At 43.1% G+C, this 27,899-nt stretch overlaps 2 protein-coding genes across 7 annotated transcripts; one reads left to right on the forward strand and one right to left on the reverse strand.

Moving 5' to 3' along the window:
• Window positions 1–664: 664 nt before the first annotated feature.
• On the reverse strand, window positions 665–3,656 carry LOC132473679 (cytosolic sulfotransferase 3-like). 2 transcript variants are annotated; one of them, XM_060073892.1, is made up of 8 exons: window positions 3,241–3,656; window positions 2,773–2,911; window positions 2,495–2,623; window positions 2,123–2,223; window positions 1,633–1,759; window positions 1,417–1,514; window positions 1,049–1,223; window positions 665–976 (listed from the first exon to the last, which is right to left on the reverse strand). In XM_060073892.1, exons 1-8 carry the CDS (start codon window positions 3,253–3,255, stop codon window positions 864–866), a joined length of 897 nt encoding a protein of 298 aa, XP_059929875.1. In that variant the 5' UTR covers window positions 3,256–3,656; the 3' UTR covers window positions 665–863. The 2 variants fall into 2 exon arrangements, with proteins under 2 accessions (XP_059929875.1, XP_059929884.1); XM_060073901.1 differs by having other exon boundaries at window positions 1,071–1,223; window positions 3,241–3,633.
• A 10,721-nt stretch (window positions 3,657–14,377) lies between these two features.
• Window positions 14,378–27,823, forward strand: LOC132473424 (uncharacterized). Of its 5 annotated transcripts, XM_060073574.1 has the most exons (5): window positions 19,485–19,596; window positions 19,679–19,737; window positions 19,822–20,786; window positions 20,847–20,891; window positions 27,514–27,803. In XM_060073574.1, exons 1-5 carry the CDS (start codon window positions 19,550–19,552, stop codon window positions 27,697–27,699), a joined length of 1,302 nt encoding a protein of 433 aa, XP_059929557.1. In that variant the 5' UTR covers window positions 19,485–19,549; the 3' UTR covers window positions 27,700–27,803. The 5 variants fall into 5 exon arrangements, with proteins under 5 accessions (XP_059929539.1, XP_059929549.1, XP_059929565.1 ...); XM_060073556.1 differs by lacking the exons at window positions 19,485–19,596; window positions 19,679–19,737; window positions 19,822–20,786; window positions 20,847–20,891 and adding exons at window positions 14,378–14,421; window positions 25,558–25,593; window positions 25,672–25,730 and having other exon boundaries at window positions 25,808–27,823; XM_060073566.1 differs by having other exon boundaries at window positions 19,461–19,596; window positions 19,822–20,891; window positions 27,514–27,812.
• The last annotated feature ends 76 nt before the right edge of the window (window positions 27,824–27,899 follow it).

Below are 27,899 nucleotides of genomic sequence, written 5' to 3' on the forward strand. Positions count from 1 at the left end.
ACGGGCAGGCCCCACAGGGGGTGCATGCAATGAAACATAACTGCACATTGCAGTAATCTGGCCGAACTTGTGTTTGATTCATCCAAGCACTGCCTCGTTTGATCTTCTGGCTGGTGTTTTTGCGATGCTATTGTAGTCGTAGACGACGGTGCAATCTTTTAAAATACTGTTTCCTTTTCGCTTCGCGTAAATAAGTGGGCCGTAAACCATCAGGAGTCGAGAGTAGTGAATAACAAAGTGCTTCATTGGTATTTGTTTTCCTGGCAACACGTTGTGAATTTGGGCCAAGAATTGAGAATTTTCTGGATACAGGATGAGTATGTGCAGAAACTGATATCCACTCTCTTTAGACCAAAGAAGGCCAACGCTTTATCTCCAGGGAGGTTGGAAGCTATAAAAGGTATAAATTATGATAATCCAATATAAACACTAAGTAGAATGCACATGATACAGCCATGTGAAATCTAGTAAGGGGCCATTCACAAATAAGTTGTATTCATCAAAAATAGTGTTGGAAGTGTACAAGGAATTAACACATTTATCATAATCTATGGCTAAGTTATTTATTAATTGTACGTAAACAAGACTTGTTCGCTTGTTATCTTTCCCCAATATACGACGTAATTGATTCTAAGCACACAAAAAAAATAAACTCGACAGTCAATTGTATTTCTTATAAGATTGTTTATTGTCGCGTGGGACTGTTGATCATATGTGTTTGAAAAGCTCAGCCAAGTCTGAATAAAAGCCGTTGTGATGATCCATCTAGGCCCGCTGGGCACTGTTTCTCTCGGTCGTTGTAGCTCCAACATGTCTCCTCCTCCTTCAGGTGAATCCTGATGCGGGAGAAGCCTTGCCAGCCTTCAAACTTCAGTGCGGAACTGCAGCGTGGTATTCTTCATCTTCTTCTTGTAGTCTTCGTCAAACTGTTCGTTCTGGGTCATAGTGAAGTGGTTTTTCCAGTCACCAACCTTCCCTGTTAAATCAAGAGGATGAGTCGAGAGTAAGGACAAAATAAACGTCAAACTTTAAATTCGTCTTCTATTACCTTTTCTCATGAAGGGAGAGACCTTGAAGTCCATCACCGGCACCGTGGAGTAGTTGGCCATGTCGTCTTTCTTCATGGTATCAAACTGCACCAGGTCTCGGATCTGTTGCTTCTCTTCGGCTGTCGAACCCAAACCCAGAAAGGAGCACAACTTCTCTATCTCTCGTCCAGTGTCCTGTTGAACCGCACGCACGTGTGCACACACACACACACACACACACACACACACACACACACACACACACACACACACACACACACACACACATACACACACGCACACACACACACACACACACACGTGTGAATGCTTTACCCTCTAGGTACTACTGATTTAGAAGTGCTGCTCTCACACAAACACTGCTTACCTCGACCATATCTTCAAAGAACATGTAGTGGATATCAGGATAAGACTGCTTTCTCTCCCACCAGCCGGTCACATGGTCATACCACGATCCAAACACCACTAGAAAACCGACAGGAATCCATCAAACAACTTCTAGGGAAGGTGAAGCAGAGAAGAATGTAGCCTATTTATATTGGGTTGTGTGTGTAGACTTTGCTTTGAAATTTTTTCCACTGACTCTTTCCATCCATGAATCTCTGGAGGTAGCTGTTCCAGTCTCCTGGCTCTGGATGGGCGAAGTTCATGCGGTCGAAGTGGAAATAAGACACTGCATTGTCTTTAGCGTTACGGGCCACATACACCACCTGTAGAGAGAAGTCCCATTAGGGTTTCTGCATGCAGTTCGCCATCATGAAACAATACGTGTTTGATCTTTATTGGTGAAGGCATCTTTTGTAAATAACTACACAGATGAATCAATGCACACAAAAAAAGAAGCTACTATTACAGTAAAATGTTGATTTTCTTTGATCACAATAAAGCTGAAGTATTTACTTGATTGACAATGTATTGCTAAGGTATAGTCAATTTAATGAGGGGAAATTTAGTTAACAGTTACTTAAAACCTTTGTCAAATGTTGTGGCACCATGAGCTCAGAGCTTCAGATTTCAGTGTAAAGTATATTGTGCCATGTGCGCCCTTTGAGATTTGAAATTAAACATCGTACCCTGCACTTCTGTTCCCAAAAGGACTTTGGAACCAACTGGACTGGCAGATGTGTTTTGATGAGACGAGGAGTAGTGTCCAGATTGTCGGCAAAATCGGTTCCTACATGGAGAGGTGAAAACTCAACTGCTCTTTAACTTATTCACAGTAATCATGGTTGATGCTACTGTAAATTACATTACACTATTGCAAGACATTGAACAACAAAAGGAATAATCTGCGCCTGAATAATTTATTATCAGAGCCACACACGCACGTTTTTAGAGGTTTCCCCTTAATTAATGTGAGTTATCAAAACATAAATAGAGAAAACGTATGAATACAATCTAGTTTTTATTCAAAGAACTAATCCTCAAAATAATCACAATCTCACCGGTCATAAAGTTTGGTATTTGCATCTCCAGGAAGGGTACTCTCTCATAAATAGGGGCGGATGTCATACGATCGGGCTGTCTCAGAGAAAAATACAAAAGGTCAAGAATGTAGGAGGCCCATGTAGTTCCTGAAAAAAACACGGAGAGGGAGAGACGGCGTTAATGAGTTTACGGTGGCATTGTAATGAATAAAGGGGATAAGAATTAGGTCACAGAACTGAACCATGGAGGCCTAATCACCCAACTCATTACGTCCTCGGATTTATTTTACACAAACCGGCTTTTGGGTATGTTGCGACGAGGATATCATCTGGTCTGGCCTTAAAGTTTTGGACCTTCTCCCAGTTGTCTGTGAAGTAATGGACCATTGAGACTCCGTGGAAATCCGATAGAGTCGGCCGAGGAGGCCTCGGGGTCTGAGGTAAAGATGACCAAGTAAATAAATGGATAAATTAATATTAACGATGCCAGAGTGATATTTCTTCTTATTTGAAAAGCCAAAAAATATTTGACGTAGTCTATTTGTTGTTTGCCTCCCGTTATTGACAGAGTTGAACATGATTGTTTGTCCAACTCTTAACTAACTCCACTAAACTAAAACTACTCCGACCTAGAAGATCTACGTTAACTATTAGAGAACATGAAACTTTTGTAAAAGCAGATTTTTTTTGGGAGAGCACAGAACATTTCAGTATCCTATCATTCATTAATTCCGGTATCAAACAACAAAACCAACTCAAGTTACCGTGTCTGCGGACATATTCTGCCAAGTGCTGCTGCTCCGGAGTCTGTTGTGGAGCGTCCTCTCTTGAGTTTGTAGTGCAGCGTTATATAGGCCTACGAGTCGGTTTTGCAGCGTTTTCCCCCAGGCTCCTTGTTTCCTCGAGTCCCCGTCCTAAGGGGTTCGCTGCTGAAATCCCTTTCCATGCCTCTCCTCTCCTTTCCTGGGTTACGCAACCACCAGACCAGCATATCTTCACCACGCTATCAATTTATTATTATATTAATAGAGCAATAACTTCATGCACATAATTTTACGACTTTAGCGTGTCCCGTCTCGTTCTATGATTAGGAATTTAATATTAATCTGATGTTAATGATGTCTACAGCATAGACCCGGGGATCAGTCCACTCTCAAGTAGTTCCAAACCGCGGATGTTTTGAGCAGGGAAGGAACGCGCGTAGTGATTTGTTAAGTTTAGTTTTTGAGAGCCGCACACTTATCAAATCAATACGCGCGCTGCGTTTTTGTTGGAGTTACGTGGGGTTGAAGCCGGATCCTTTTTCACAGTTATTGAAGTTATCTTAAAATCTCAGAATTATGACAAGAACATCTGTGTTCGTACGGGTGTTTTTGCACGTATCTTAAAATGTAAAAATCATTTGGGCCGCTTATTTTAGCCTCTGACATCCGTTTTGTGATAATATAGGCTAGTCTTTTTAGGTGTAGTTCTCAGTTTTGGGCTCTACAATTCATATTCTTTAGCCTTCTTGTTTTCAATGCCTGCGTTTAAATTCCCCTTTCTTTGTATTTGTCTTCGCCTTTCTACAGTAAATGACAACACGGCCTGTTCTCAGGGGAGGAGACTGAGACCGAGGGGAGTTGTGCGGCGTTTCAAGATCCTTACTTTCAGCACTGAGAATTATGACAAGAACAACTGAGGGATAGCCTTATCTAACCCCGTTGGGGTTTTATTTACCTTGACCACACTACCGCCGGAAAGCCTTTTTCGAAACCAATACTTTTTTCAAATGCACACGTTTTACGGTTATGATTTGGGCTTTTGCCATATTGACCAACTTCATAGCCTGTAAGGGGTGGATTAAGGATGAAGGTGGCTCCACCAACATGCAAGCTTGTCCACGGAGATAACACGCTGATGACCGATAACATTTTCAGCCCATTTTCATAGAAAAAAGGGGTGAATAACGCTCAGTTGGATTATATAAACCCAGAGAGATATGCAGCTTTCAGTGAATTTAATCTAGACTTGATCGACTGATGTAATTTCTAAATAGGCCTACAGCTAAAGCCCAGGATTCAGGACTTTGTCAAATGAGCATTCAGTCAGGATCTTTGTTTTTGCCATCTTTATCGACTTGCATGGATCAGGAGGTTTTGGTGTTATCTTCATTACACCTGCTATGAGCACCACGTCTCATTTACACGTTCTACACGCACCTCCCTCACTGGGGAGCAATATCACGAGTTACCACCAGATGGTGCTACTACGCCTTACTCCTATGCCCGACCTCCATGATGGCCAGCAATTTGGCCACCATTCTCTTCTCAGCCGCTTTCTGGTCGCTGAGTTAACCACAAACCAGTGGACCATGTAGGCTACTGCATTGTCCAGCAGGCATTGAAGGGCCCACGCCTCCTTAGGAAATACAGTCTTCTTGTATGCTGCCTCACTGTTCCAAGACCAGTCCAGCCCCCAGGGTGTTTTAAATGCAAAAGCACCACATCCACTTCCTGGACGGGCACAGTGGTCACAAGACTCACTTGTTCAGAGTTCACCTTGACTCTCTCTTGACCTCAGCCTCACACACCCTTCTTACGCACTTATGTTGTACGTCCTGGAATTCAATGTACACACTTATTGTATGTTGTACTTCCTTGCACTTAAAAATAGTACTTAGCATGTTGTAGCATATTATCCTAGCTATCTGTGTTGCATACGGGGAATGGGTTAACCTAGCCATTGTTAGCGCTTGGTTCTATGAACATCCTTACCGTACCAACAGCAATATATTGTGGTTCCTCTTTCTTCGGACAAAATGCATTATGTCTGACGGCTTGCTTCCCGTCCCAACGCTGCATGTGTTTATTTAGCTGACACAATGCAATCCCACCGATCTACGGTCTCTCCGGGCTCCTAATTCAGAAATGATATGGCCCTGGGGTGTTTACGGCACCCTGGGGACTTCTGTCTGACCTCGGACGTCCTTCTTTCAGCCCATCACCGCAATCAGTCGGCCGTCATCACCAGTGTAATTAAACCAGTGATGAATCATCGAGAAGGGCAGGTGTGTGCTCTCATCAGCACAAACAGGCAACATTTGAGTCTTTCTCGATTGCTGAGTAGAGGAAATATGTTAAAAAATGATGATTGATAAAAAAAATAAAACTAACTAAAAATGTTATTATATAATGCCTTTTCTGTACTGAGCATCGATTGTTTATTGTATCCATAGTATTTATTTTATTTTCTGTAAGAATCGTTTTTAAAGAGTAGTTTTCATTTACTTAATCATATATTTTGGTAGGAGAAATATATATATTTTCTTTAAAGATGGGATATTTTCCTTAGAACACTAGAAACTCACAACTAGAGGGCGATGTATATCAACAGTATTCATGTAATGTTTGTTCTAAAGTGTTTGGTCGTTTCATTCTTCTGCCATGTTATATTTAGATATATATATTTATATATATTTATTTAACTGACTGGGTTGGGTCTCCCCGGCTTGACCAACGGGTCAAAGGTCAACATCTATTGATCCTGGCTGATTGATTTTCCAATTTGAACACGATTGCCCTGATTGGTTGTTGATTTGAATGAATGTACTGACTGTTTTACACCCAGCTAAATGTCAGCATTTCGTAGCTTTCATTCACTGTGCATTATCTAACCCAAACCATTGAAGCTCATTGACCAATCTCATTTACCAAATTGGTGAATTGGCATTAATGTGTTCAAAACAAATGCACATGAGTGTTGTTCGGAGTGAGTCTTTCATTATACACCAAGTTACTATATTTTCATCCGCCTATAGAATGAACAATTTCCCCAAGATATTATTTCAAGAGTTTTCAGCGGTATTGCATCATGGTTCAGTTCAACTGTGGCAACAGAAATCAAACATGTAAATTTTTACTGTAGACTGCATCGACAACGCACCAACGCCGTGGAGACACGCAGGAAACATGACGCTTGCATGACGAAAAATATTATTAGTGTTCAAACCATGTTTATATCATCAAACGAAGCATCACTTATAATTGTGAGTGGTTCCATAGGAAAGGCTGAGCTCTCTGGTAAATGTAGGACTCCCTGGTCGATAGTGGCTGGCGACCTTTGAACCCGGGCATGCCCCCACTGACTTCCCCCGGAGTTGTTCAATGAATGTGTGTTTGATTTGCTGTCACTAGTTTAAAGCAACACAATGCATCCTCTGAGCCAATCACATAAATACAGCTTTAAAGAGCGAAGCCGCTCTCATCAATCAGTAATGCAATCTGCTCCCGCTATTGATTTATTACTCAGGACAGTTTAGCCGTATAGATCATTCTTCCGAGCCATTGAAACCACAGCTGGGTCCCACATGGATGACGTCATCCTGAACGACGCCTGGCACCAACGTAAACATAGCCAGTGGTCAAGCTTTGGGATGTTCCGTTGAACACATCTGGAGATTGCGTTTGATTCCCGAGTTCTTGACTCATTGTTTAATATTTCTGTGATACGTTTTGAGTCAGTTTATGATGTGTAGGAAAAACCACACCCACCCACAGACACAGGCAGACACACACGCGCACACACACACACACACACACACACACACACACACACACACACACACACACACACACACACACACACACACACACACACACACACACACACTCACAAACACAGGCAGACACACACACACACACACACACACACACACACACACACACACACACACACACACATAGACGTGCACACATGGCCTCATCCCACAGCCCACCCCCCCCCCCCCACCCCCCCAGGCATGAGATCATGGGGGGCCCTGGGGCGGCTCCTCTTCATCCTCCCTCACCTCATCACTCTCTCTCTCTGCCTTCCTTCTCACACACTCTCACACACACACACACACAAGCGCACACAGAGAGGCACACATATCACAAACACACGCACACATACACAGACATGCACACGTGCACACACACACACGTGCACACACACACACACACACACACACTCTGTATGGCCAGAATCTATCCCTAATCATTAATGATTAATTAATTAAAGTTACTGACTGCAGGGATATCCTGTGTGTGTGTGTGTGTGTGTGTGTGTGTGTGTGTGTGTGTGTGTGTGTGTGTGTGTGTGTGTGTGTGTGTGTGTGTGTGTGTGTGTGTGTGTGTGTGTGTGTGCAAAGGGTCATCAGGCCTAGATTCTGATTAGAAAGATGATGTCTTCCGCTGGTAAGTAACTGAAGTCACGAAACATGAGGTCACCTTCTAGCCACGTGCGTTGGTTTCAGTGGTCATGTTTCATTATTTACAGACTTAATCCATGTGAACACATTTTCTAATAATTTAAGTTCTAATTGTATTTATTCATGTTATGTTTTTTGCGCCAGAGCCCATATTGTATCTTCCAAATACTTTTCTTATATTTACGTCACTTGATGTAATTTAACTTGAGTAGAATAATGGCTTGTAATTTCTCCCTTTATTTTTTTGTATTGATATGAGATATAAGATGAATGTATTGATTGTATTTCTATATATAGCGACAAATATTTGCTATATTTTTATTACAGGCTATTTAAGGATGAATACACAAGGCACAATAAGCATGATGTGGATTATAATATTCCACGCATGCCATTTTGAATGAATAGAAAACCACATGCTATGACTGCATGTCTCCTGTGTTCTTATATATTCAAATAATCTCAGTGTGTTGATATGCAAATTGATGTAATGTTATGTTTGGCAATACATTATGAGCATGATGGCTCAGATCCTGACAGATCATCGACTACCGACTCGTCTCTACTACTGCGGACCAGTGTTGAATTTACGCGAAGGAGTGGGTGTAATTCCATCTCAACACTATATAAGCAGGCGTTACAGCACACAACGTTACCGAGTTCTATTTGGCCTAGGGCATTTTTTGACTGTGTGTGTGTGTGTGTGTGTGTGTGTGTGTGTGTGTGTGTGTGTGTGTGTGTGTGTGTGTGTGTGTGTGTGTGTGTGATTGTGATACATAACGTGATACAAACACTCACATGTACAAAAATAAAAGCACTGGATCCAGTGCTTTTATTTTTGTGCAATAGACTTTTGCACAATCGATTGTGCAAAAGTCTATTGCATTTTTTCAAAGATAGCCTAGCCAGTGATGTGTAGCAAGTTCAACCGCTAGGTCTATCCTTTAGATCTGGGTGGACACGCCCACTGGGGATTTCACCAAATCGCGGGGCACAAAACGGCTTGTAGTCCCACCTGGTGGTAAAATAGTGGCCCTTTAATTTCAACTGTACTTTGAGATATACATAGTTGTGGATATATCTAATTTGCCCTAGTTTGATGTTTTGCCATTACCAGCATTACCGCGTATACAGATATAAGGGAAATGGTGCCTTTTCAGCTTGAATGCAAGTGTAAAATGTCTGGCTCAGGAGTTCCATCCCACTGCGATGGGAAGAACTTTATGGAGCCTGATAATAGCTACACTATCAAAGGGCTGCACCAGCAAGACTGTCGTGCTGCTTTAAACCCTGCCGTGACAAAGAGACAGGCCCTACTGTTTCCACTCTAATGCTACAACAATACTACACAGTAACTCCGGCTGTGTGTCAGAGTGTTGTACGTCACTATCCTCCTGTATATACACATATATATATACATATATATATATATATATATATATATACATATCCTCTTACATAATGTAAGTCTGTTTGTTAGCTACCACACCAATGAATATGCAGCTGTGTGTGTGTGTGTGTGTGTGTGTGTGTGTGTGTGTGTGTGTGTGTGTGTGTGTGTGTGTGTGTGTGTGTGTGTGTGTGTGTGTGTGTGTGTGTGTGTGTGTGTGTGTGTGTGTGTGTGTGTGTGTGTGTGCGTGCGTGCGTGTGTGTGTGTGTGCACATGTGCGTGTGCATGCTCTCACTGATGACAGGTCGGAAGTCTAAACGGAACCTTACCCAATCACACAAGGATACACACACAAACACACTCATGCACACACACACACACACACACACACACACACACACACACACACACACACACACACACACACACACACACACACACACACACACACACACACACACACTAATGTAGTCTCTTCAGTGCCTCAGTGGATGTGTGGAGAGAGACAGGAGGGACAGGAGGAAGCTGACCTGTTTGTCAGTATGAGTGAAAAGAGAATGAGACAGAGAGAAAGGGAGCGAGGAAAGTGGAAGTTAGTAAGGAAGGGAGTTCATCTCCCTATCGTTCTCTCCATCTATCTACCCCCCTCTCTGTCCTTCCTTTCCTCTTCCCTCTCACTCTCTCTCTCATGCAACTCTGCCTTTTTTCACATCTCTCTCTCTCTCTCTCTCTCTCTCTCTCTCTCTCTCTCTCTCTCTCTCTCTCTCTCTCTCTCTCTCTCTCTCTCTCTCTCTCTCCCTCCCTCTCTCTGCCTCCATTTCCTCTTTCCCCACTCTGTTCTTCCTCGCCTGTCGTGTCCGATTGCATTGAGTGGGCTTCATCTATGCTAATACTTTATACTCCCGGGCCACTAGTGGTCCCTGCTTGGACCCCAGGAGCCATGACTACTGAGGTGGTGTAGGGGAGGACAATGCGGGTGGAGGCGGAGGGTGTGGGTGGAGGGGGGAGGGTGAGCGGGGAGGGTGTGGGGGTGCAGTGCTGCTCTATTAATACTATTCTTTATCCGTGTGGCTATCGCTCTGAGTCACGTTTCACACTTGAAGGCTGCTCTTTGTGGTTAGTCTCGACTTTAGCTGGGTTAGCAGCATATATATATATATATATATAGAGAGAGAGAGAGAGAGAGAGAGAGAGAGAGAGAGAGAGAGAGAGAGAGAGAGAGAGGGAGAGAGAGGGAGAGAGAGAGAGAGAGAGAGAGAGAGAGAGAGAGAGAGAGAGAGAGAGAGAGAGAGAGAGAGAGAGAGAGAGAGAGAGAGAGAGAGAGAGAGAGAGAGAGAGAGAGAGAGAGAGAGAGAGAGATAGATAGATAGATAGATAGATAGATAGATAGGTAGATAGGGTGAAATGTGGGAGGGTGAGGATGAGAGAGGGGGAACGGTGCATGTGATGAATGATGAGTGACAGCCCCATGCTATCCCAGGGGGTCCCCGGTGTATTGGCCTTCAGAGGTACAGAGAACGGGCGGGGGAGATGGAGGCCAAGAGGGTCGGGAGAGAATCCTCCAGCTATGCTTAGCCAAGTTCTGGAACATTCTCCCATCCACACTGCGATTTAGACCCATTTCTTCAACCGACTGCTAGGAAGCGTCAGCAGGTGGGCTGTCTCTTTCTACGTTTGTCTCTTACTACTTGGACTCCGCTCCCTTTCTCTTGGATTAGAAATCAGTTGGCCGTGCGCAAGTTTTCACGCATTTACACGAGCATGCGCGTGTGTGTGTGTGTATACGTGTGTGTCTTCGCCCACGTGCCTGTGTCACAATATATATATATAAATATACATATATACATATTTAAAGAGTTTATAGTAAAAATTGTAATGAATATTTCAATGAAGTTGGTTAGGATGCTACTTTCTGGATTTTGGATATGGTTCATGGGGTAAACAGTTTGCATCAATGAATATGAAATGTGACAACTGTACTCTGTGGCCGATGGAGAGTCAGGTTCTGTTTGCTGGGATCTGGTTTGTTTAACATCAGCAGTTACATACACATCCTCTCACACTTGCACAGGTGAGTGGATATAGATGGACAGAAATGCACAGGTGATGCACACACACGCACACACACACAAAACCACCCACACAAATTTCTGAAGTTTTGCTCAGCTGCAGAGGCCAACCCACGCAGGAAACTTACTCAGTGGAACACAATCCACACAATCCTGACCCACTTATCAGTCCTATATCACACACACATATTCCCTCTCCTCATCTCTCTCCTTAGCTCTACATGCCTCTGCATGTGTGCGTGTGTGTTTGCGTGTGTGTGTGTGTGTGTGTGTGTGTGTGCGTTTGTGTGTTTGTGTGTGCGTGCACACGTGGCTCGGCTGATAGCATATCCCTGTGTGAGAGTTGGCCAAATGTGTGTGTGTGGGAGGGTGGAGAGATCGGCAATTTTTTTTTTTCATATTATCCCGAGAAATTGATCTTGTTTGTTCCTCCAATAATGAAATATTAAAAATAATCAAAGAACTTCAAAGCAGCATTGCAGTGTTTCTGCCTCCCAGCTGGACTCCTCAGTCAGGAAACCCCCTGTTGGTTTACACAGCCCCCGCGGTCTACCGCCTGGATCTCCAGCAGAGCTGCGCTACGGGTCGGAAACCAAGCCCGAGTTATTCTCAGAGCAACGACGTGGACTTCTTTCTACCACAACATTGTGGTGGGATGCACATAATTACACAAATGGAGCTAGGTCTTTGCTGCGCAGCGCTTCTGGCATGTTCATCAATGTCTGAGGAGAGCCCACCCTTCTGCTTGATCATGGGCACTTGTCATTTCCCCTCACAGAGCAAGCAGTATGTCAGCTACTCCTTCATTACGTTTCTTGCCGAATCAAAGAGCTGGACCAGCAAGATTCGGCTTTTCTAGCTGCAGTAACTAAATAGGAAGGGGATGAACCACTGAACCGGTGGGACATAAACTAGGCTTCATTAAAGATGCCGATTGAAGAGCTGCTTTTTCTGCGTCATTTGTTAGAAATACGATCTTTCAGCTATAAGCGGGGGAAATGTTCTGCTTCTGTTTGGAGTTGGCCTCTGTAGGAGCCAAATAAGATGGCAGACTGCTCCCTGTTAATGACTGAACCGTAAGGACATCTCTGTCCTGTTAATTTAGGCAATCCACGTTGCTTGTCAATCACAGGTGCATGAAAAGCAATTCTTCAATGTCAATTTGCTTCTGTAATTCTATCAATGTTGGAAACATAGAGGAAGGGTTTGTTATTTGCCCTTTTAGTTTGATATTTAATCTACTCTGAAAAGGTTTGGTCTGCTTTTTGTGTTGCACGTTCTTGGTGCATTTTATTTTATTTGTCTATTGAGCGTACAGCACAGCAGACTATGTTCCTGCGTTCGATTGGTTTTAATTCAAATAATGACAAATTGCAATGAGATTTTAAGGGAAAAGGGACACATGCCGTGTAACTGAGACAAGAAACAAGACAAGCAAACTACCCTTCGAGGCCAGCACAGCCACAGACAAGTTAGAGGAATGAGTAATGAGCTAATTTACATTCACTGCAGCACCGCATGACACATAAACGGTACAGCTGGGAAACAGATGTGCTTTTTATATGTTCTCTTAAAACATTCAGAGAGCTGTTTGCGTGGGTCACACACCACAGAAGAGATGATTGCTTCTTTTATGGCAGATTGCTTCCATTGGCTGTCCCTAGAAGAGGCCAGACAATGGCTAGAAGACGAGAGAAGGGGGTTCACCAGGGGGGACAGTGCAGTAACCCCTCCCACCCAGAGGGTGCGCTATCACAACCGCGTTCGCTGAAGCAAAGTGTTTTAGGAGGCCTACATTTTAGGCAAGGCAAGGCAACTTTATTTATATAGCACTTTTCATACACAAGGCAGACTCAAAGTGCTTCACATATAAACATTGTCATACAATAAAATAAAATAATAGATAAGTAAAAGAAAAACATATGCAAAGAAATGGGTAAAATAGAAAGTTAAAAAGGCATTTTAGTATTAAAATAGAAAATAAAGGCAAAGTTAAAAAAGCTTTTACCAAATATTTGTTAAACATTTAAAGCTTGAATAGAGTGGTTCATAGGATCATGAAGTCCGACTAACTCATGTCTGTCTGTCAATGTTTTGACAGACTGTACGGCAAACTTATTCTCCATGTTAAACCATTGGGTAGTGCAGTATTTGAGAGTGTTGATATTACTTGGCTAGACTTCAAGTCTACGTGAGTGTTGATGTAATGCAGCTTTTGTAGAATAGAGTCACTAACAGTTGAGTCAAATAGCAAGGCTGCTGCCTTAGTAGTTTGTCATTCCTGGCAGGGTACAACCCTTATGCTGAATGAGAGAAAAGCATTTCATAATTATTAATAGTGTAGTCAGTGTTGCCCTCCACAAGCAGCAACAGGAGCAAGAAAAACAATCTGCAAACAATGGCTAAGTGTTCACCATTTAAACCTTAAGGTCTCAGATTCTGGTTTTCTCCCCATAAGGGTGATGAAGGGAAACAGCTGAAGTATTTTACACCTTCCTGCCTTGGTGGTATCCACCCTTGGATTGGACGATGCAGGTAGATGGGAGTGGCTTTCTCCCCGACTTTAGCCTCTGAAGCCACTGGATGCTGGGTGGCACACATACACATCGCCACAGGATCCCATTCTGATGCCGTAGCGGATCGCTGGGGTGAAAACGTTGATGTGTTCTCAACAACTGTCCAATGTCGTACCAGAAGCTTTAAATGACGCTCTCGCTCAAGCATAGAAACATTCCAAAGACACAGCCATGTATAAGTCCATCAAACGCAATAAGTGGGCTCAAATGTTTGTTTTGAACAAAGTATCATTGTGTTTTTAAGAAACCTAAATGGACATAGGCCTAAACACTTTGATACAACATTGAAGTTTTGTCCATAGCAGTCAGCGATAATCTTTTATTCAATATGCTTTTAAGAGCCCGTCCTGCCAAGGGATTCAAGATGTGACAAACTGTTGTGTAGTGAGGGGAAACATCTCAGCAGTATCAGAAGTAGACCAAAGAGGGCTAAATAATTGTTATTATGTTGAAACGTGGAAAGATTTGCAAAATTTGTCAAGGAAGAGGTCAGATAAAGACCATGGTTGTACCAATAGCACACCTGTTTCTGATGTAGATGATTACGTTGCATAGGCTAACAGCTGCTAATGCTTTGGTGTTGAGTGGATGCAGGTCCACTATATAAAGAGATAGCAGAGGTCCAGTGCAACAGTGCAGATCCGGTCTAGCCTCAACCAACCTGTCTGGGAAATACTTTGAATAGAGTGTGCTGCTTCTACTGTACTAGCCATGGCTGTTGGGTGCATTCTCAGGTAGAGTTGACATTCTAACTTTAGGCTTTTCTGTTAAGTTATCTGTGTAAATTAATATTATTTTTTTCTTGTATTGCAGAGTGTCATGGATTTGTTTGTTGCTGTTGGGTGGCTGTCTTCCTCTCCCGCAACTGAACGGTAAAATTACACATTTAACATTGTCTTTTAATTATTTGATTCTCACTTTCACTTATGTAGCATGGCTTTTGTCTTCTATCCTCTTAGGGTACATGTCTAGATCCAAGACTGACCAACCGAACATTAGGGGTGCTAAAGATGGCAAGCTAGATACTTCTCCAACTGGAATGTCTGATGCATATGGCAGACTAAAACGATATTTAGACCAAAGCAACAAAGTCCCACTAGCTGCAGCTCAGATGACCAGCGGCGATGAGCCGGTTTCCAACAGTATTTCGGGTAACCGGGACCAGGCTGCTCCTGTTAAAACCCCGGCCTATCCCTGCGATGGGGCTGATTGGACCATGGACTCCACTTCATGTAAAGATGCTGCACAACCAGTTCTCCAGCCAAGGATGGTTCCTTATGAGCAGCCCAGTGCTCGGAGGCCACAGGAGGTGAGCGAACCGCTCGCATCGACCTACCTTGTCCAAGCCAATGGTGGATATGGTCGAGGCAGCCAGGTGTTCTCCAGGAAGAAATACTTCAGAGGTTACCCTCCACCGCCCTCATACGTCCTCATGGCGATGAGACCTGAATCCAAAACAGGAGGCGGTGACTGATGGGCCCCTTGGCCATCGATCGTACTTTCTTGTTCCTGCTGTTGCTTGTCGATGGCTACACTGACTACCGTCAATCATTCAGAAATGCTTTTCCTCTCAACATGAAAGGTTGTACCCTGAAAATAATAAACTACAAAAAGTCAAATTTTGTTCATGTTCTGTATTTGTGGTATGGCTTCAGGCCTTGCTATTTGACAACGGTCAGTGACTCTCGTCTACAAAAGCTGCATTGCATCAAAATGCACGCTTGGGTTTTCTTTGAAAAACATTTAAACTTTTCTAGTCATAGTAATGGATCATGACGGCAAAAGAGCTCCCCTAGCACTAAATTAAATGGAAAATAAAATGCTAACTGCATGGTTGGCCTTGTAGTTGCATAAAAGGCAACAATGGACCAACTAAGGACAGGGGCACTATTTTTGGGCCTAGACACGTTTTGCCTTAAACTAAATCGTTGCTTGAACCTGCCATTGCTCACATATGCATCTAGCTTATGTCGGCAAATGTTCCATCTTCCAGGATGAGCAATCAATGATCGAAGTAAAATCTACAAATTGATGGGTCCCATTTGGGACCGTGGTTTCACCATATTTGCATTATAGAACATCAATATTTTCCATAAAGCATTCCTTATTCCTTCAATTGTAATAAATGTACTTCTGTAATTCAATTTGTGCTTTGTAGATGGTTCTATTGGTGGATAAGAAGTCTTCATTTTTTTTATAACATCATGCATCTAAATTCCTTGCATCGTTGAATAAATGCAGTTCAACTTTCAGTTTAATCCCCATGATGTTTTACAAACAATAAAATAATCATATTACGTGAATAAATTGAGTAAGTTAAAACACGTGTAATATAAAATATCCTCATGACAATATGCAGTATATTTGAACTATGGCTAGTTACAAAACTGCATATATCAAGCTAGGCCGACATTTCACCATGCGCTCCATATGAATACACATCGCCACAGGGTCACGTCCTGAGACCATGGTGATCACTGGGGTCCAAAGGTCAATGTCCTTTTCAACAACCAACTGTCCAATGTCTTATCCAAAACTTTAGATTAGCCATGTGTTCAGGCATATGTCATGAGGAAAAACGTTAATGCGCTGCAAACAAACTCAAACCACTTTTTGTGCTCGATTCCGGTTTAATACATGGTTCCTTATGTCCATGGTTTGGAGAAATACAAACATGGCTGTCACCCTCCCCAAGACACAGCCATGAATAAGACCATCAAACACAAAAAGTAGATTCAAATGTTTGTTTCACTGCATATCAACAAAGTATCACCGTGATTTTAAGAGGCACATGGGTTCCTACACGGGCATACACATCTGATACAATATTGGAGTTTTGTCCATAGCAGTCAGTGATAATCTTAATAATAATATCTTATTCATTATGCTTTAAGAGCCCGCCCTTCCAAGAGATTCAAAATGTGACGAACTGTAGTGTAGTGTAGTGAGGGGAAGTATCTGAGCATTATCAGACGTATCCCAAAAAGGGGCAAAATAATTGTTATGTTGAAACATTGAGAGATTTGCAACGTATGTCAATGAGGAAGACCGATAAAGAACATGGTTTGCAAATAGCACACCTGTTTCTGATGTGGATGATTATGTTGCAGAGGCTAACAGCTGCTAATGCTTGGGTGTTGAGTGGTTGCAGGGCCACTATATAAAGAGACAGCAGAGGAACACTGCAACTGTCTTTTTGGTCTGGTTTGGCCTGAACCAACCAACCAACCTTTCTGGAAAATACTTTGGAGTGTGCTGCTTCAACTATGATGACTGTTGGGTACATTCTCAGGTAGAGTTGACATTCTAACTTTAGGCTTTTCTGTTAAGTTATCTGTGTAAATGAATTTACATTTTTTCTTGTATTGCAGAGTGTCATGGATTTGTTTGTTGCTGTTGGGTGGCTGTCTTCCTTTCCCACAACTGAACGGTAAAATTGCACATTTAACATTGTCTTTTAATTGTTTGATTCTCACTTTCACTTATGTAGCATGGCTTTTGTCTTCTATCCTCTTAGGGTACATGTCTAGATCCAAGACTGACCAACCGAACATTAGGGGTGCTAAAGATGGCAAGCTAGATACTTCTCCAACTGGAATGTCTGATGCATATGGCAGACTGAAACGATATTTAGACCAAAGCAACAAAGTCCCACTAGCTGCAGCTCAGATGACCAGCGGCGATGAGCCGGTTTCCAACAGTATTTCGGGTAACCGGGACCAGGCTGCTTCTGTTAAAACCCCGGCCTATCCCTGCGATGGGGCTGATTGGACCATGGACTCTACTTCATGTAAAGATGCTGCACAACCAGTTCTCCAGCCAAGGATGGTTCCTTATGAGCAGCCCAGTGCTCGGAGGCCACAGGAGGTGAGCGAACCGCTCGCATCGACCTACCTTGTCCAAGCCAATGGTGGATATGGTCGAGGCAGCCAGGTCTTCTCCAGGAAGAAATACTTCAGAGGTTACCCTCCACCGCCCTCATACGTCCTCATGGCGATGAGACCTGAATCCAAAACAGGAGGCGGTGACTGATGGGGCCCCTTGGCCATCGATCGTACTTTCTTGTTCCTGCTGTTGCTTGTCGATGGCTACACTGACTACCGTCAATCATTCAGAAATGCTTTTCCTCTCAACATGAAAGGTTGTACCCTGAAAATAATAAACTACAAAAAGTCAAATTTTGTTCATGTTCTGTATTTGTGGTATGGCTTCAGGCCTTGCTATTTGACAACGGTCAGTGACTCTCGTCTACAAAAGCTGCATTGCATCAAAATGCACGCTTGGGTTTTCTTTGAAAAACATTTAAACTTTTCTAGTCATAGTAATGGATCATGACGGCAAAAGAGCTCCCCTAGCACTAAATTAAATGGAAAATAAAATGCTAACTGCATGGTTGGCCTTGTACTTGCATAAAAGGCAACAATGGACCAACTAAGGACAGGGGCACTATTTTTGGGCCTAGACACGTTTTGCCTTAAACTAAATCGTTGCTTGAACCTGCCATTGCTCACATATGCATCTAGCTTATGTCGGCAAATGTTCCATCTTCCAGGATGAGCAATCAATGATCGAAGTAAAATCTACAAATTGATGGGTCCCATTTGGGACCGTGGTTTCACCATATTTGCATTATAGAACATCAATATTTTCCATAAAGCATTCCTTATTCCTTCAATTGTAATAAATGTACTTCTGTAATTCAATTTGTGCTTTGTAGATGGTTCTATTGGTGGATAAGAAGTCTTCATTTTTTTTATAACATCATGCATCTAAATTCCTTGCATCGTTGAATAAATGCAGTTCAACTTTCAGTTTAATCCCCATGATGTTTTACAAACAATAAAATAATCATATTACGTGAATAAATTGAGTAAGTTAAAACACGTGTAATATAAAATATCCTCATGACAATATGCAGTATATTTGAACTATGGCTAGTTACAAAACTGCATATATCAAGCTAGGCCGACATTTCACCATGCGCTCCATATGAATACACATCGCCACAGGGTCACGTCCTGAGACCATGGTGATCACTGGGGTCCAAAGGTCAATGTCCTTTTCAACAACCAACTGTCCAATGTCTTATCCAAAACTTTAGATTAGCCATGTGTTCAGGCATATGTCATGAGGAAAAACGTTAATGCGCTGCAAACAAACTCAAACCACTTTTTGTGCTCGATTCCGGTTTAATACATGGTTCCTTATGTCCATGGTTTGGAGAAATACAAACATGGCTGTCACCCTCCCCAAGACACAGCCATGAATAAGACCATCAAACACAAAAAGTAGATTCAAATGTTTGTTTCACTGCATATCAACAAAGTATCACCGTGATTTTAAGAGGCACATGGGTTCCTACATGGGCATACACATCTGATACAATATTGGAGTTTTGTCCATAGCAGTCAGTGATAATCTTAATAATAATATCTTATTCATTATGCTTTAAGAGCCCGCCCTTCCAAGAGATTCAAAATGTGACGAACTGTAGTGTAGTGTAGTGAGGGGAAGTATCTGAGCATTATCAGACGTATCCCAAAAAGGGGCAAAATAATTGTTATGTTGAAACATTGAGAGATTTGCAACGTATGTCAATGAGGAAGACCGATAAAGAACATGGTTTGCAAATAGCACACCTGTTTCTGATGTGGATGATTATGTTGCAGAGGCTAACAGCTGCTAATGCTTGGGTGTTGAGTGGTTGCAGGGCCACTATATAAAGAGATAGCAGAGGAACACTGCAACTGTCTTTTTGGTCTGGTTTGGCCTGAACCATCCAACCAACCTGTCTGGAAAATACTTTGAATGGAGTGTGCTGCTTCAATTATGATGGCTGTTGGGTACATTCTCAGGTAGAGTTGGCATTGTAGCTTTTGGCTATTCTATTTTATCTTGTTATGTGTAACTGAATAATTTTTTTTTCTTGTATTGCAGACTGTCTTGGATTTGTTTATTGCTGTTTGGTGGCAGTCTTCCTTTCCCGTCAATGAAGTGTACGTCTGATACCACATTTACACATTTAACAGTTTTTACTTGTTTGATTTTCACTTTGTATATTTTTGTGTTGTTCCTCTTAGGGTACAAGTACACCTCCACTGACCATCCTGAAGCTATGGCTGGGGATATCAAGCTAGCAAATTATCCAACTGGGATGTTGGATTTATATAGCCTAGTAGACCGAAGCAACAAAATCCCACTAGGTGCAGCTTTAAAGCAGGCACCATTGAACCCAGAGGAAGGGGCGAGGTTCCAGGGAGGTGGAGCGTTGGAGCTTGGACAGGAAAATGCCAAGATTGAAGACTGGAACCATGTCAGGCCAGTGACATTCCCTCTAAGACCTCCCTACCAGCATAACTCATTTGAGGAGCAGTGGGGAAGCAGAAAGCCTATGTTCCCATCAGCTTATGAGCCCTCTACCAAACCATCTTCAGAACTGGCAGGCTCTGACCTTATCCCACCTACTTCATATCTGTTTTATGATGCATTCAGTAGTGATCCTACTTTGGAGTCTAAACAAGGGTCGGAAAGTGGCGTGTACTTTAATCCTACCCAGAACCTCAACTTCCAGGCTGGTGAACGAGAGGGCTCACAAATCTGGAGGAGGACCGGAGGAGAGGAGCCGGGATTCAGTAACATGGGCCAGGCAGCTCCGACCATTGGCGCACAGACTCTGCAGGCTGACACAGTATCTAGTAGTGACACTAATGGGGGTTACTATAGCTCTGCACTGCAGCTCGACGTCCAGGCTGGTTCACAAAGCTATTCCCCTAACCTGGTCTATGAGGATGTTTTTTATTACCCAGATGCTGAAACTGCACCACCTTCAAAAGAGGGTGACCGCTATGACTCTGCAAATGCGGTCCAGCCAAGCACTTTGTCCTCGGCTTCCTACATGACCAAAGAAGAGCAGCCGGTATTCTCCAGTCATACAGGTGACTGGGCTCATGTTGCTCCTGTGGAAACCCCTGCCTATCCAAGCTTTGTGGCTGATTTCGGCTTGGACTCGACTTCAAGTAAAACCGCTGCACAACCAGTCCTCTTTAAGCCACTGAAGAAGGCTCCTCAGCTGCCCAGCTCCAAGTGGCGTCAGATATCGAAGGAGGCTCCTCAGCTGCCCAGCTCCAAGTGGCTTCAGAGGCCAAAGAAGGTGATGGACCAGTCTGCAGCTACCTACCATGTCCAATCCAAGGGTGGACACATCCGAGGCCGTCAGGTGTTCTCCAGGAAGAAATACTTCAGCGGTTTCCCTCCACCGCCCGCATCCGTGCTTATGGCGATGAAGCCTAAATCTGAGACCGTAAGAGGTAAATGGTGACCACTTGGCCATCAATCGTAGTGTTGTTCATGCTTGTGCGTGGCTTCACTGACCAGCAGTAATTGGCTTTCCTTTTCAGCACAAGTTTGTAACCTGAATAAACTAAATGGTTTTTTTTTAAACTTGATTTTCGTATTCATTATTTGTAGTATGGCTGCAGACCTTGCTATTCGACTCGACAGTCATTGACACTATTCTGAAAAAGCTGAACTACCATCAAAATTCACACCTTATGTTTAGCCGTTTAGTTTTGTCTTAAAAATGAAGATGGCTCATGACAGCACAGCTCCTGCAGCATTAAATTATGCGTTTAATAATGAAATGCCAACTAGCGATAGCCTTGTACGTCTATCGAACACGTCACAATGGACCAACCAAAGATGGTACGGTTTTCGGCCAAATCTGATAATTATTCTTGACTGTATATCCTAGGTTGTCGAATTGTTTCAATGATGGTAAATAACTATTGAATGTTCATCTTTGCGTCACATTTGGACTGGTCATATCTCGTAACGATGTTAACGTTCCGATGTCGACGATGTGGTAGACCAGAGAAGTGCTTGGTGTTTGGATCTGCCTGCCGCCCAAACAGGGTGCACATGGTTGCTATGTCAACGCAAACATTTCATTCTCGTCAAACAAGCAATTTTCAAATGTGTTCAGCTCAAATGGAGTTGTGCAAAGTTTTAAGTAGGTTAAAGGGGTGATTTTCCTATTTAGCCCCCCCCACCACCACATTCTGAGTGTCCCCTGAAGCAATGTTGTATTCGGCCCTCTGGTTTTTGTTTCACTTCCCATTTCACTTAAGTCCCAATTTCTCTATCTGCTGGGTAGTCTGTAGTCTGCCATTTAATCATGGCAATCGTTCGTGCCGCACAGGCTCCCACCCTAGTCTTGCACCTCAAGTCACATGCTGTCTGTTTTTGCCTTCGTAGCCTGACTTTAAAAAAAATTCACCTATTTTATTGTAATATTCAGGGAAATAGCTTGTCTAGGCCCAGTTGTAAATCTCAAGACACAGGGTATATGTGGATATACACTTATGCCAGCTTTTCCAGTTTTGCAAATTTGCTGCTGTTTTCCTCAACTATAGTAAAATATATACTATTCAATATGTGTATTCAGCTTTTCCCAGGTTTTTTTCAGAATGTTCCTAACTATTATACTACTTCCACTAAAATGGTTGAATAAAATTATACTTTTTTCTGGTTCTAGTTCATGCCCTTTTTTAAAGATATATACAACTTCGACAATATACCATGGCAATGTAAAATAAACAAATATATGAATGGTATCTAAACTAATTTAATTATATTAGATGTAATGGGGTAATATTCAGGTATACCTGTTGTCAATAGCACTGTTTGCTTTTACCTTATTTTTACCTGATGTCACTTTTTCATTACAATGTATGACACTATGCATGTGACGCAAATCTCTTGAATCATGAAATCTTGAATTTGACTGACTCCGGCCCAGACAAAAGAACTCGGGCTCGAAAAGGTAGGGCTGAATTGAAGATGCAATGTGTCATCGTGCGTGAATTTGCAGACAAGTGCAAAGTGTTTGACCAATCGCCCAGAGTGGGCGTGCAATGGTCAGCACATCCCCGCACGGAGGGGGACTTAAGCTATGATTCAAAACAGTGTTTTTGAAAGATTCTGATTTTTTCAGAAATTACAAACATGGCCACCCTCCCAAAGACTAATAAGTGGATCCAAATGTTGGCTTCACAGCATATCAGCAAAGTATCAGCAGGTTTTTAAGGGGTCACATAGGTGCCAACATGGACATACACATCTGATACAACATTGGAGTTTTGTCCATTGCAGTGATAATCTTTTGTTCACTATGCTTTTAAGAGCCCGTCCTGCCAAGGGACTCAAAATGTGACTAAATGTAGTGTAGTGAGGGTGAGTATCTGAGCAGTATCAGAAGAAAAGATTTGCATCAAGTGGTTGCTTCTTCTTCTTCTCCTTCTTTTAACTTCCGGCAGACTGTAGGCCTTTACGGCACAATGCTGTCACCAACAGGACAAAAATAAAAATAAAAAATATTCCACAAACCCCTCAATTGGCCTTCTATCCTATTTCCATAGGAACAAACCAGAGGTTGTAACTGCAACAAGTGACAATGAAAAAGGCAGATAAAGAGAGTAGGGTCTGTCTGCGTCCTGAAAGACGGAGGCGTAACTTGTAGTAGGCGTAACTTGTAGTATGAGGAGGCGTGTCTTGTACTTTTCTAAATCGCGGTCCACACGACACGACACAAGATGTTCCTCTTTTCGCGGTAAAAAAAAGTCTTGTAAATCACGGTTCACACATTACGCAAGCTCTTCCTTGAAGTCGAACTCTGAAGTTAAAGGGGACATATTATACCACCAGGTGTGAGTGTGATTAGCCTTACAAGCCGTTTCGAAAATCTGCCCCATATGACATCAGTAGTGGGCGTGTCCAGCTAGATCTGCGCTGGATAGATGAGCATTGTTTACTTCAGTCCACAGGGTAGGCTGGCTGATCTATCCAGCACAGATCTAGGTGGACACGCCCACTAGTGATGTCATATGGGGCAGATTTTCGAAACGGCTTGTAAGGCTAATCATACTCACACCTGGTGGGATAATATGTCCCCTTTAAGATCTTGTCAGTAAATAAAAAGAAGTGGATTACTAATCCCCCGTCTGTAGCCAGGAAAGCTTACAGACACACCCTCAACATATTCCCAAACGTACCTTTTGCATATTTGAGCCTTTGCCTATCTAATTATTTGACTTTAAGATGAAAGCTGCTTTCTAAGGTGCTAGCTATGTTTACATTACTTTACGACCTGCCACGTTTGATGCACACTGAACAGTCACAAAATACTCTATACTGTACACAGGCTAGTAGATGTTGCTTGCTTCTTTGCCCTGTTAGATTTCAGCTTATTTCTAAACTGTTCGGACAGACTCTGCGTTGTGTATTTTCAGTCGTAGTAGTAATTCTTGAAGTCGAAATCAAAGCAGCTTGACAGGTTGGATTAGAGGGTTGAATAGATGGTTTATTCCAGGATGTACAGCGAGATACAGACTTAGGTTGAATAATCTATAGTGGACCCGGTGGTCGATGACTTGTTCCTTGGCTGTCGAAACCCTCTTCTCGTCAAACCAAAGGGTTGGGGCGAGTATAATACAAAAAAGGGGATAGATGAATAACACGTGAACAGATGCACTCTCAGCCTTGATAAGGTATCTGGCCCTGGCCATGTCCCGGAGGACCAGGTTCAACCTACCCTGAGACATAACAATGGCAGAATGTTGGGGATAACACCTTGTATCAGTATGAGAGGCCCTGGCCTGTTCCTAGACTAGAAATGTGAACAATAAGAGAGACACTAAAATACACCAACATTCTACAGCCCCGAGTTTGCACAGTGCAACAGTGATGACGTAGCTGAGGAATCCATGTATTGAAGATCGGCAAATATATATAAAATGAAGGCTTGTAATGTGAACGCTATAATATGAAGGCTTTCTCATAACTATCGTCCTGTTAGTGACATTGTTCTGGTCTTGTTTCTATCAGTAACATTTATAGTAATTCATTGTTTTCTATCTCATGCAGGATCTTGAAAACATACAGGAAGTGAGCAAGTGGCTAAAACAGAACCTCTTCAAAGGTGTAGTCCAGGTGCCGTGCTTCCTTTGCATGGAAGACAGCGAGGCTGTACAATCCCTAGAGAATTACATGGAAAATGGTGTCACCTTAATTGCTAAAGAAAAGCATGAAGTTATGGATCCTTTTCTATTTATGTTTGAGTATTATGAGGACATGCAATTGTTTATTGGAAAAATTGAAGATAATACGACGATTAAAGTCCATTGGGGATTGTTTTAACCGAAATGTATTCAATAAAATTCTTTAAATTATTAATCTGCTGTCTTTTTGTTAAAGGTATAAAGGGATAAAGTAGGCTAAACTTAAGCAGGTTCCCCACGTTAAACTGCTATATGCATTATGCTACATGTCATTGTAAAATTGTAATAGGCTTCTTTTCTTAAATGCATAAGACTCGGGATGTCAGTTTGACGTAAGCCAGTATGGCTATGATTAAGCTAATCAAGAGCATATTTTTAAATGAGCGGGTCGGGTGCATTATTTTTATATAAGGCATAATATTTGAGGTCGGAGTTGCGGTCATTTATGTACACGCGCACCAATGCTATAGAGAGATCGGTTCCGTGATTTAGAAAAGTACAAGACACGCCTCCTACTACAAGTTACGCCTACTACAAGTCACGCCTCCGTCTTGCAGGAAGCAGACGGATACTATTGGAGTAAGAACATGGTTGCGCAAATAGCACACCTGTACTTGATGTGGATGATTATGTTGCAAAGGCTAGGAGCTGCAAATGCTTGCGTTGAGTGGCTACAGGGCCACAATATAAAGAGATAGCAGAGGATCAGTGCAACAGTGCTTTAGGTCTGGTTTGGCCTTAACCAATCTGTCTGGGAAATACAATATAGTTTGCCATGGCTGTTGGGTGCATTCTCAGGTAGTGTTGGAGTTGTAGCTTTTGTCTTCTCTCTTAAGTTATCTGTGTAGCTGATTAACACTTTTTCTTGTATTGCAGAGTGTCTTGGTTTTGTTTGTTGCTGTTTGGTGGCAGTCTTCCTTTTCCATCAATGAAGGGTAACATTGCACATTGAATATTTTTTACTTGTTTGATTCACATGGTCACTTGATATGGTTTTTGTATTTTATTTTAGGTTACAGCTATACCTCCAAGACTGACCATCCTGAAATTGGGGGTGATAAAGATGACGAGCTACAAACTTCTCATACTCTGATGTTTGATGCATATACCCTAGCAAAAGGATATTCAGACCGAAGCAAAAAAGTCCCACTAGCTGCAGCTCCAAAGCAGGCTCCGTTGAACCCCGAGGAAGGGGCGAGGATCCAGGGAGGCAGAGCTGTGGAGTTTGGACAGAAAAATGCTGAGATGGAAGACCAGAAACTAGTCAAGCCAGTGACATTCCCTCTAAACCCTCCCAACCAGCATGATTACTCTTTTGAGGAGCAGAGGGGCAGCACAAAGCCTCAGTTCCCTAAGCCTTCTACCAAACCATCTTCAGAACTGGCAGGCTCTGACCTTATCCCTCCTACTCCATATCTGTTGATGGACGATGGTGCATTCAGTAGTGGTCCTACTTTGGAGTCTAAACAAGTGTCTAAAAGTGGCCGGTACATTGGTCCTACCCAGAACCTCAACTTCCAGGCTGGTGAACAAGAGGGCTCACAAATCAATGCGGACCAGCCAGGAAGGTTGTCCTATGCTACCTACAGGACCGAAAGAGGGAAGCCAGTAATCTCCATTAATTCAGGTAACGTGGCCCCGGCAGCTCCAACCATTAGTGCACAGACTCTGCAGGCTGACGCAGTATCTAGAACTGACACTAAAGGGGGTTACTCTAGCTCTGCACTGTATCTCGATGTCCAGGCTGGTTCACAAAGCTACTCCCCTAACCTGGTCTATGAGGATGTTTTTCAATACCCAGCTGCTGAAACTGCACAGCTTCCTTCAGAAGAGAGTGACCTCTCCGACTACAACTCTGTGAATGTGGTCCAGCGGCCAAGCACTTGGTCTTCTGCTCCCTACATGACTAGAGAAGAGGAGCCGGTTTACGTCAGTAATTCAGGTAACGTGGCCCCGGCAGCGCAGACCATTAGTGCACCGGCTCTGCAGGTTGATGCAGTGTCTAGAACGGACACTAAAGGGGGTTACTCTAGCTCTTCACTGCACCGTGACCTCCCAGCTGGTGTACAAGAAGGTTCACAAAGCTATTCCCCTAACCTGGTCTATGAGGATGTTTTTCAATACCCTGCTGCTGAAACTGCACATCTTCCTTCAGAAGAGAGTGACCTCTCCGACTACAACTCTGTGAATGTGGTCCAGCGGCCAAGCACTTGGTCTTCTGCTCCCTACATGACTAGAGAAGAGGAGCCGGTTTACGTCAGTAATTCAGGTGACAGGGCCCAGGCAGCGCCGACCATTAGCGAACAGCCTCTGGAGGCTGAAGCAGTACCTAGTACTGACACTAAAGGGGGTTACTCTAGCTCCTCACTGAACCTCAACTTCCAAGCTGGTGCACAAGAAGGTTCACAAAGCTATTCCCCTAACCTTGTCGATCAGGCTGTTTATCAATACCCAGCTGCTGAAGCTGAACAGCGTCATTCAGAGGGGGTTGACGCCTCCAAGTATGACTCTATGAACGCCTTCCAGCCAAGCACTTGGTCCTCGGCTTCCTACATGACCAAAGAAGAGCAGCCGGTATTCTCCAGTCATACAGGTGACTGGGCCCATGTTGCTCCTGTGGAAACCCCTGCCTATCCAAGCTATGTGGCTGATTTCGGCTTGGACTCTACTTCAAGTAAAGCCGCTGCACAACCAGTCCTCTTCAGGCCACTGAAGAAGGCTCCTCAGCTGTCCAGCTCCAAGTGGCTTCAGAGGCCGAAGAAGGCGAGGGACCAGACTGCATCTACCTACATTGTCCAATCCAAGGGCTCACACCGCCGAAGCCGCCAGATGTTATCCAAGAAGAAGTACTTCAGCGGTTTCCCTCCACCGCCCCCATTCGTGCTTATGGCTCTGAGACCGTAAGGGGTAAATGGTGACCACTTGGCCTTCAATCAATTTTTCCCACTTGCTTATGGATTTCTACAGACTATACCTTCAGTAACACTTTCAGCATAAAAGCTTGTTCCCTGTAAAGAATAAACAAAATGTAACTTTCAACTTGACTTGTCTTTGTTCAGTACTTGTCTTTGCTAATTGACATTTAACATTTAGATATAGATTTA

The sequence above is a fragment of the Gadus macrocephalus genome, chromosome 2, assembly GCF_031168955.1.
Source record: "Gadus macrocephalus chromosome 2, ASM3116895v1".
NCBI lineage: Eukaryota > Metazoa > Chordata > Actinopteri > Gadiformes > Gadidae > Gadus > Gadus macrocephalus.